Here is an 11,010-nt window from a genome sequence, read left to right on the forward strand (position 1 = left end):
GCAAACCAAAGGGAAGATTTTTTCCAGATTTGGCTAATGCCCTAAGGATAAAAACAACTTCTCCCTCTGAAATATTGCCCACATTTATATTTTGGCCTAAACATTTATTCTCTTGGAATAGAGAATAAATACTTATGGAAGCTTTTTATACTTAACCTGTTATTTTTATTTCCTTTAACTGGACAAGTAAGCCTCAAAACCAGGCCAACCATGTTACTAAAAATGGAATCTCCAAGGCCTATTTTTTCAATCCTGCTATTTTTCTGGCACCAGCGTAGTTGCCTGAATACAAGTCCACCTAAACCAATGATACTTTATCTCTTCTGTGAGCCAGTGCTGGTTTGTGACATGCTTGTTATCGGCTCACAATAAGAAACATACAGACATTAAAAGTGACCATAAGCAAGTAAACTACCTTATCTTGAGCTCGACTGGCAACTGCCAAGAAAAAGATGAGCTTTTTTATCATGTCATTGGATCTGCTAAGACTGTTCGATTATTAGTTCTCATGGACTAGAGATTATACGGAAAAGGCAATGGCACCCCACTCCAGTACTCTTGCCTGGGGGATCCCATGGATGGGGGAGCCTGGTAGGCTGCAGTCCATGGGGTCGCTAAGAGTTGGACACGACTGAGTGACTTCACTTTCACTTTTCACTTTCATGCATTGGAGAGGAAATGGCAACCCACTCCAGTGTTCTTGCCTGGAGAATCCCAGGGACAGGGGAGCCTTGTGGGCTGCCGTCTCTGGGGTTGCACAGAGTCAGACACGACTGACGAAACTTAGCAGCAGCAGAGATTATAATGTGGTGCCTAAACTAGTACTTTTAAAAGACATGTGTGTGGGTCACATGTAAGTTGATCAATTTTATAGACACTTTCCCCATAAAAATGCATATACAAAGAAATGCAAAAGTTCAGTTCAGTCACTCAGTCACATCCGACTCTTTGCAACCCCATGGACTGCAGCACTTCAGGCTTCCCTGTCCATCACCAACTCCTGGAGTTTGCTCAAGCTCATGTCCATTGAGTTGGTGATGCCATCCAACCATCTCATCCTCTGTCATCCCCTTCTCCTGCTGCCTTCAATCTTGCCTAGCATCAGGGTCTTTTCCAATGAGTCAGATTTTTGCATGAGGTGGCCAAAGTATTGGAGCTTTAGCTTCAGCATCAGTCCTTCCAGTGAATATTCAGGACTGATTTCCTTTAGGATGGACTGGTTGGATCTCCTTGCAGTCCAAGGGACTCTCAAGAGTCTTCTCCAACACCACACTTCAAGAGCATCAATTCTCTGGTGCTCAGCCTTCTTTATGGTCCAACTCTCACATCCCTTCATGATGTGAGAGTTTTTTTTTACTGGAAAAACCATAGTTTTGACTAGATGGACCTTTGTTGGCAAAATCATGTCTCTGCTTTTAAATATGCTGTCTAGGTTGGCCATAGCTTTTCTTCTTTCAGTTTCAAGCATCTTTCAATTTCATGGCTGCAGTCACCATCTGCAGTGATTTGGAGCCCCCCAAAATAAAGTCTGTCACTGTTTCCATTGTTTCCTCATTTATTTGCCATGAAATGATGGGACTGGATGCCATGATCTTAGTTTTCTGAATGCTGAGTTTTAAGCCTACTTTTTCACTCTCCTCCACTGTCATCAAGAAGCTCCTCAGTTCCTCTTCGCTTTCTGCCCTAAGCGTGGTGTCATCTGCATATTTGTGGTTATTGATATTTCTTCTGGCAATCTTCATTCCAGCTTGTGCTTCATCCAGCTTGTGCAGCATTTTGCATGATATACTCTGCATATAGGACTTCCCTGAGGCTCAGTTGGTAAAGAATCCGCGTGCAATGCAGGAGACTACGGTTCGATTCCTGGGTCGGGAAGATCCCCTGGAGAAGGGAAAGGCTACCCACCCCATTATTCTGGCCTAGAGAATTCCACGGACAGTCCATGGGGTCGCAAAGAGACATGACTGAGCCACTTTCACTTTCACTTTTCACTCTGCATATAAGTTAAACAAGCAAGGTGACAATATATAGCCTGGATGTCCTCCTTTCCCAAATTGGAACCAGTATGTTGTTCCATGTCTGGTTCTAATTGCTGCCTCTTGACCTGCAAAGAGGTTTCTCAGAAGGCAGGTGAGGTATTCTAATATTCCCATCTCTCGAAGAATTTTCCACAGTTCATTGTGATCCACCCAGTCAAAGGCTTTGGCATAGTCAACAAAGGTGAAGTAGATGTTTTTCTGGAACTCTCTTGCTTTTTCTATGATCCAACGGATGTTGGGATTTTGATCTCTGGTTCCTCTGCCTTTTCTAAATCCAGCTTGTACATCTGGAAGTTCTAGGTTCGCATACTGTTGAAGCCTAGCTTGGAGAATTTTGAGTGTTACTTTGCTAGCATGTGAGATGAGAGCTATAGTGCAGTACTTTGAACGTTCTTTGGCATTGCCTAACTTACAAAAGTTAACATGCAATAAAATGTCAGTATATCTGTATGGGTCCCATGAAGACTATAGATCTTCTTTTTTTAAAAAATAATTTTCTTAATATTTATTTATTTGACAATATCAAGTTGCTGCATGCAGGACCTTTGTTGCACCATGAGGGCTCTTTGAGGCACAAGGACCTTCTAAGTGGGGCCAGGGCTCAGTGATTGCCGTATGCTGGCCTAGTTGCTCCACAGCATGTGGGATCTTAGTTCCCCGAGCAGGGATTGAACCCACTTCCTCTGCACTGCAAGGTGGATTCTTAACCACTGGACCACCCGGGGAGTCCCAGATCTTTTTTAAGCCTGGAAAGAGACAGCGGCAGCTGGAGGACATTTTGAGTAATCATTTCATTATTCAGAAGTGCACTCTGCTTATCTGAGAGTACAAACTAGAGCAGACAGAAACTGGCCCTCATATTGCAACATCACAGAAGAAGTTGAAAGACATCGATGATTCATTCACCCAACTTGACTGGTTACAATGTAGCAAACCAAGTTCTGATCTAGATCACTGCTCAAAAAAATTGAAATTTGTCATTCTTTTCCCCTCCCTCACTCTCCTTCTCCAACCCCAGAAACTGTACCCTCTTCCCAAATGAGGGGAATTTCACACTTGATGATCTTGGTGGAAGGCAGACAGCTTCCTCCATTAGACAGAAAACCTTGCTTCCTAAATATTCCTGCAGGTAGAAAGAGGCTGAGGCTCCATCAGGCAGGTTACCACATGCTGGACTCTTACTTAGGACATGGTGCCACAGAGAGACTGGAAGTACAATGAATGCCTTAGGCACACGTGGCACACAGGGCAGAGGTGGCAGGGTATCAGCCAGCTGTCAGGAGCAGCAGAGAGCAGGTCTACCACAGGGTCCACTGTCCAACATCAGGGCTGACAGTGCTGTGAACAGGGATATCTGTGTTCACCTGCAGGGGAAGGGGTTCCTGGGTGGGACCCGACCAGGGTGGGGTTGAGGATTCTGTTCCCAGCTGTGGCCTCAGGGCTGTTCAGTGGTTTTCCCTGAAATAAACCCAAAACCACAACAATTTGAAATTTTTTTTCCCCACCCAGAACTACCTAAGAATACCTGTAGGGAAATCTCAGAGAGCAAGGATTCAGAGACTTTTCCTTCTGCTTTATTATGATTGATATACAATACTGAGTCCGTTTATGGTGTACAATTGTTGATTTGATACACTTCTGTACTGCAAAATAATCACCACCATAGCATTATCTGACAACTGAATCATGTCCCATAATTACCTTTTCTGCATGTGTGGAGAAAATTTAGATCTACTCTCTTAGCAACTCAGGGACTCTCTTTATGGTGATCTGATAATCATTTCCTAAATTTTAAGCCTGGTGATATCACATGGCAGAAATAACATGTAACTCGCACCAAATGTTTTGTCTTTTTCCTCTCAGGAAATAACATTTGAATGTGTGTTTAAGACCCCTCCCCACCTTAACATTCTCAGATCTTTAAAGTCAGTGGATCCCAGTCTGCTCAGGACTGCTTGTAGAGATTGTTACAAAGTACTCAGGATTCTTCCCAGATCCACCATCTAGAGTGTAGGGCTCAGAGTCCAGGAGTCTGTTATGAACAAGCCATACATTTGAGGCTGGTGCACAGCCGTGTGGGAATCCAGATCTGTGTTCCTGCTATGAAATGTCCGATCTGAAGATCAGCACCGACCATGCTATAAGTCTATTCCAGACCTTCTGTCTCTAAGAGGAGTGCAGGTAAAAGACATTGCTTCATGTCTTTCAGGACCCCTTTCCATGTGCCATCTAGACATCAGAATGGTGCTGTCTGCTCAGGTGTGTGGTCTGATTGGTTCCCATAGTGCAGGGGATTCAGGATTCAGTCCTCGTCCCTCTGCTTCTATAGGCAATTCTCCCCTCATCTGTGACCTCATCTGTTCTCAAGGCTCTAAACATCATTTATATGGTGTCACCACTTCCATCTATTTCTCCAGTCAAGTCATCTCACCTAAACCCTAGACTAGTAAACACAACTCAGTTGCCACGTCCCTAAACCAAATGCTGATGGCGATGCCTCCTGAAACATGCTCCTTCCAGAGTCCCCTCATTCCCACTGTAGGCGCCCCATGTTTACTTGCAAATCTCAAAATTTTGCAGTCCTTCTTCACCCTTTCTCATAACTGAGATTTAATCCTCTAGGAAATGCTGTAAAATGCATTTTTAGAATAGATCAAGAATCCACTCACTCACCACTATCTTCCCTGCTCACACCCCAGACAAGCAGCAGCCTCCCCTGGACCCTGCGCTGTTTCCCTCAGGCTCCTCTGCGCCTCCCTTGCCCTTCACCTCCTGACTCTGCACAGCAGCCTGGCTGATGCTTCCAGAGAGCAGTCACAGCAGGTCCTCCTCTGTTCGTATCATCCTATGACTCCACAGCTTACTGAGATAAAATCAACCCCCTCTAACATCTTGGAGGCCCACAGGATCTGGCCGGACATGGGATCTCAGCTCAATTCCTTTTCCTTCAGCCCCAGCTGCCTCCTGGCTCTCGCTTGAACACAGACACCCTCCTGCTCTCATGCATTTGCCCTGGAGGCTCCTCTGCTGGGAGAGAACCTCCCCTAGGCCTCCTTGTGGACATTCTTTCATGTCCTTCACATCTTTACTCAAAGGTCACCTTTTCAGTGAAGCCCACTCTCCACCCTAGTAACACAGCCACCTTCCCTGTCCCCACACACTCATACTCTGGGTCACCTTCCTCAGAACACTTACCAACCTGTAAGGGAAACACTCCCTCACTTTCTAGGCTCATAGTCATGCTCTGCCCCTTCCCCCTAGAACACTGCACATGGCAGACAAGGTTTGTCTGGTGTTAGTTCACTGGGTTCTTCTAGATGCAAAAGAGTGTGTCATGTCTCCGTCACACAACAAATATCAGTTCACTGAATGGTCAGTAAAGCACTTCCCTATTCCAGATATTGTGTCTTTATTGATGTGACCTCAGGCCACAGGCTGTCTCTTCGCAGTTACAGCACAACATCCATTCGCACTGACCTCAATGCCGCCTGTATTTTACTCGCAAAGGTTGATCTCCCTTCCCTCCCACACCAATCAGCCTGCACACCACACACAAGGCTCTTTATCTCTTCAGAAAGGAAGATCCTTCGCTTCCGGCTCCTCTATTCAACTTGCTGTGATTTTATTAGACTCTGCTTTCTAAATTCATGAGTTGAGATGGGAGCCAACAATAGCCTTAGAAGATAAGGGCAGAAGAGGGGGTAGACTGCAGAGAAGAGAGAAACCCAGCAAGAATTAAGTCAAGATATGAAACTATTGGGTCCCTCCTCTTTGCAAGTTCCATCACGTGGTTCCTTTAAAAAGATGGAGAAAAGTTGGAAAGAAGAAACCAGCAAAATCTCAGGAGGGCAAGAGCTGGATGGCTCTGAAATTTCTCTCTTGGAACCACTGAGAATCCTGTGTGCATGGTCCCCTTGGACTTGTGGGGACAGTGACAGGCAAAGTGACCCCTGCTACTGTCAGAGATGGGGTCACCTGGAGAAGAATCAGACCAGGACTCTACACATGAAAAATAACAGTCATTACACCACCAACAGTAATAGCAATAACTAAATAAGCAAAATATAAACACATTCAAAAATGACAGTAGCTAAGGATTGGTCCAAGCCCTGATCCTAGGCTAACCGTTTAAGAAAAGCACCCTGTCCATGGTCTTGGAGATACAACAAGGCCCAGGTGACTTCTGAGTCCATGATCACAGGTCCTTGGTGGGACAAGGATTTACTGAGGGGACAAGGACAATGAAATGGAGACGAGGACCCAGCCCAGGAGTGACCATAGGTGGTGCATGGGAAGTGCATGCATGCCCACCAGGCACTGATCACTGACTGGGCACAGGCCCTGTCCACACTCAGCTCCTCACAGCCTCCTCCTGTCCCTCCTGCAGCTGACTCAGCACAGCAAACCTGTGGATGGATCTGGAAGGTTCTCAGTGTTTCAATTTATTTCCTCTTTCAAACTTTAGGAATCCTCACCTTTATTATCCAATCCCCCTTCATGGCACCAATTAGAAAAAACAGATTCATATATATACAGATTTTATTTTCAAAGAGGAAATAAGACATCATTACTCAGTGCATATGAAGCAAAGACAGCGATGGAGACGGCCCAGCCCCGTCTCTGCTGAAACAGGACAGTGGATCAGGGAGGAGAACACAGGTCAGGGTGGGGAGGGGGCACGGTGGGCAGGGGTGACCAGTCTCCCCAACTCCTCATGTTATGCTAATAGGAGCACAGACACATTCAGATGCAGCTGCAGAAAGAGGTGTCCGGTGATCTGAAGTCACATAGCGGGATGCAGCATCACTCAGTCCCCACAAGGCAGCTGTCTCAAACTGTGAGAGAAAAGAATCAGGAACCAGTTCAGGTCAGTCATGTAAGGGCTGACATTTTTCACAGCCCCCCACATGCCCACATGTCCCACTCAAAGATCCCCGCCAGGCCTAATGTGTCCCCTCTGCTCCAATGCTCCTTCCAATCTAGACTCTCCAGGGTCTCACCTTTAGGAACCGTGAGAGACACATCAGAGCCCTGGTCACTGTCACTGCCTGGGGGAGAACAACACCAGGACGTGGTCAGAACCCACAGGAGAGAAACTAGAGAAGGCACTTTGAGGAGGGTGAGTCCCGCATGGCCTCCTGTCTGCACCCTCACAAGGGTCTCAGGAATCACCCCCTCCCTACTTACTTGCAGCCTGGGTGTAGATCCGTCCTTTTTCACCTGTGAGAAGAAAGTATCACGTGAGAGGCCAGGGAGAAGGCTTAGTCATGAGATCCTAGAGCAACCCCTAGTCCCAAACCCCACAGAACTTTCTGGAACTGTGGTCAAAACTCATGCTAGGATCAGGAACATAGAGAAGGAAGATGTGTAAGACTGGGCCATCTGCCCTCCTGGAGGTCTGTCCTCATCAAAGACCTCCCTCTGACCTTCAAGTGCTAGAAGCCTGGTCCCTAACTGGAATTAGGAAGGCGAAAAATTTGTCTTTCATTTTCACACGTGCTTTAGAAAAGAAAAATGTTAACATTAGCTCCAGACTCCACATGTGTGTCCACATGTGGTACTTTCCAGTAACCAGGCAGGTAAACGTCTACCTCGGACTGAAACCCCACTGTGACAAGAAAACTCAGATACCTCCCTCTCTTCCCTACCTGAGCGCTTCTTCCTCCAGATCACAGCTCCAGCCACCACAGCTACTACGAGGAGAATCAGGCCAACAATGATGCCCATGGTGAGGAAGGAGGTCTGAGGAGGTTCTGTGGAGGCAAGGGAAGAGGCCCTGACCTCAGCTTGAGCCCTGACCTTGCTGAACTGAGTCCTGAAGGGCTCCTGCTTTATCTGAGAGGAAGCTCCATTCCAACCCCCTCCTTACCCCATCTCAGGGTGAGGGGCTCCTGAAGCCCCTCATGCTGCACACGGCACGTGTATCTCTGCTCCTCTCCAGAAGGCACCACCAGGGCTGCCCACTTCTGGAAGGTTCCATCCCCTGAAGGCATGGTCTCCACAAGCTCCATGTCCTGGGTCTGGTCCTCCCCCTCGCGCTGCCAGGTCAGTGAGATCTCCTCAGGGTAGAAGCCCAGGGCCCAGCACCTCAGGGTGACCTCACGACCAGAGATGGGGTGATGGGTCACATGTGCCTTTGGAGGGTCTGAGGAAGAATCAGAAAATTCAGTTTGTGTTACCTCCATGGGTCACTGAAGCAGCATCATGTGACCATCCTGAGAAGGAACAGAACAGTGATTTTTTACCCAGCTTTACCGATTTATACTTAACAAAAATTGTACACATTTAGAGTGTACTACATGTTGCTTTGATATATGAAGCATAATTCACAAGTGCTTTAGAAAAGAAAAATGTTAGCATCAGCTCCAGACTCCACATGTGTGTGGAGGGTACTTTCCAGTAACCAGGCAGGTAAAGGTCTACCTCAGACTGAAACCCCACTAAGACAAGAAAACTCACAATATATGAAACACTATGAAGATAATTAATATATTTATCAACTTACCTTATGTGTGCATCTATTCGACTGGGATGATGAGAATGATTAAGATCAATTTAAAAGTATATAATACAAGACTAACTATAGTCACCAGGCTATACATCAGATCCCCAGATGTATTACCAACTTTTTTACCCTCTGAGCTACAGAATATTCAGGAGCATGGTTTTGAAAAAAGCAACACAACAGCATCATCTCAGAGATCACGGATGATCTATATTAGTCTTTGGAAATTTCTAGAATGAGAGACTAGGATAGGCGCTCTAAAAATGTGAGGGGGAGAATACAGACTAAAGGTCCTGACTCCGCTGGAGGCTGAATGATTCAGAAAAGCTGGAGTCAGGCCTCCTAAGATGCTCTCAGGGTGAGAACAGGCCTCGAGAGAGAAAGTCATGGATCACAAGATGGTGGCCAGGGTCACAGGGCACCGCTGACCAGCTATTTCAGGGATTGTTTCCTGCGTCTTCCTCAAAGACGCTGGATTCCTTAATTGTCCTTCAGACAAGTGGGGCAACTGGTCTTGCACAGAATATGAAAACCCGGGCGGATTTCCTTCCTCTCCTGACAAGAACCTGGGGCGCTGCTCCCACAGGGACCCCATTTTCCTCTCCTCGTGGGAAGCCAGCTCCAGCCCGAGGGGAGATCAGGGCGGCCCCGCGCCCCTCGTACCTGCGCGCAGCAGCGCGTCCTTCCCGTTCTCCAGGTATCTGCGGAGCCACTCCACGCACGTGCCCTCCAGGTAGTTCCTGCGTCTCTCCGCAGCACCTTCCGCCTCCCACTTGCGCTTGGTGATCTGAGCCGCCGTGTCCGCCGCGGTCCAGGAGCGCAGGTCCTCGTTCAGGGCGAGGTAATCTCTGCCGTCGTAGGCGTCCTGCATGAACCCGCGGAGGAAACGCCCGTCCGGCCCCACGTCGCAGCCGTACATCCACTGGAGGGTGTGAGACCCTGACCCGCCCCGACCACCCGCGGTGATTAAACCCAAACTGAAATGAAACCGCGTCAAGTCCCCGCGAGCTCCTCCCGGGCGGGGGTCGGGTGTGTTCCGCAATGTTGGGGTGACCCTCGGACCCGCAGACTCGGGGCGACCCCGCCGGTCCCTGGGGATGGGGGTCGTGACCCGGACCCGGGCCCGCGTCGCTCACCGGCCTCGCTCTGGTTGTAGTAGCCGCGCAGGGTGTTCAGGTCCACTCGGAAAGACTGTGCGGTGTCCTTGACTATTCGCGTCTGCTCATCCCAATACTCCGGCCCCTCTTGCTCCATCCACGGCGCCCGCGGTTCTTCCCTCGGATTCGCGGAGTCGCTGTCGAACCGCACGAACTGCGTGTCGTCCACGTAGCCGACAGAGATGAAGCGGGGCTCCCCGAGGCCGGGCCGGGACACGGCGGTGTGGAAATACCTCAGGGAGTGGGAGCCTGGGGGCGGGGAGGGGTGAGACCTGGCCCGACCTCCTCTCGGCGCGGGATCGGGTCCCGGGTCCGAGGTGATGGGGCCGGGAGGCCGGAGGGGGCTAGGGGCAGTGAGATGGAAGAGGTCGAAGACCGGCCCGAACTCCGGAGAGGGAAGAAAAGAGGGGTCGGGATGCAAGGGAGGGACAGGACGGGACCAGGGGGAGGGGGCGGGTCTGGGCAGGGGCGTCGGGGTCGCTCGTTCCCTGGGGTCCTGCCCCCAGACTCCCGGGAGATCCCCTCAGCCTCTCACCGCAGAGGTCGTTCCCTCCCGACCCGGAACTCACCTGCCCGGGTCTCGGTCAGGACCAGGACCCCCGAGAGTAGCAGGAGGAGGGTTCGCGGCCCCATAACTGGCATCCTCTGGGTCTGGGAAGAAGCAGAGTCTGGCAGGTCGGTGGAGACTTTATAACCGGGATCCACGGAGACGCTGATTGGTTTTTCTAGAAACCGAACACCCAGTGGCAGTGAGAACTGGGGCCGCATCATGAGTGTCTAGGCAGGAGGGCTCGACACAGGTTGTGAGAGAGAAAGTGAAACTCGGGGAGAAGGGGAATCCCCAACATGGAGCGTTCCAGCCCCAGACACCGCCCTTGACCTTGAGATCCTGAGTGGCTCGCCCATCAGGGACCTGGGACTTTGCCCTGATCCCTCCCCTCTTGCTAGGTAGAATGTTCAAACTACCGAATAATTGCACTTATCTCACATGCTAACAAAGTAATTCTCAAAATTCTCCAAACTAGGCTTCAGCAGTACTTGAACAGTGAAATTTCAGACGTTCAAGCTGGATTTAGAAAAGCCAGAGAAGCCAGAGATCAAAGTGCCAACATCCCCCGGATTATCGGAAAAGCAAAAGAGAAAACATCTACTTCTGCTTTATTGACTATGCCAAAGCCTTTGTGTGGATCATAACAAACTGAAAAATTCTTCAAGAGATGGGAATACCAGACCATCTGACCTGCCTCCTGAGAAATCTGTATGCAGGTCAAGAAACAACAGTTAGAACTGGACATGGAAAAACAGACTG

At 49.0% G+C, this 11,010-nt stretch overlaps 1 protein-coding gene across 2 annotated transcripts; it reads right to left on the reverse strand.

Annotated features, from left to right (window-relative positions):
• Positions 1-6,560: 6,560 nt before the first annotated feature.
• Positions 6,561-10,591, reverse strand: LOC147347164 (BOLA class I histocompatibility antigen, alpha chain BL3-7). 2 transcript variants are annotated; one of them, XM_086369601.1, is made up of 8 exons: positions 10,271-10,591; positions 9,681-9,950; positions 9,208-9,483; positions 7,909-8,184; positions 7,688-7,792; positions 7,227-7,259; positions 7,040-7,087; positions 6,561-6,874 (listed from the first exon to the last, which is right to left on the reverse strand). In XM_086369601.1, the coding sequence occupies exons 1-8, from the start codon at positions 10,470-10,472 to the stop codon at positions 6,870-6,872; spliced, it is 1,215 nt and encodes a 404-aa protein (XP_086225727.1). In that variant the 5' UTR covers positions 10,473-10,591; the 3' UTR covers positions 6,561-6,869. The 2 variants fall into 2 exon arrangements, with proteins under 2 accessions (XP_086225727.1, XP_086225728.1); XM_086369602.1 differs by lacking the exon at positions 7,040-7,087.
• Positions 10,592-11,010: the final 419 nt, after the last annotated feature.

The sequence above is a fragment of the Bos grunniens genome, chromosome 23 (assembly GCF_055505025.1).
Source record: "Bos grunniens cultivar Pamir isolate PY7600 chromosome 23, Bosgru_T2T1.0, whole genome shotgun sequence".
In the NCBI taxonomy this organism is placed as follows: Eukaryota; Metazoa; Chordata; class Mammalia; order Artiodactyla; family Bovidae; genus Bos; species Bos grunniens.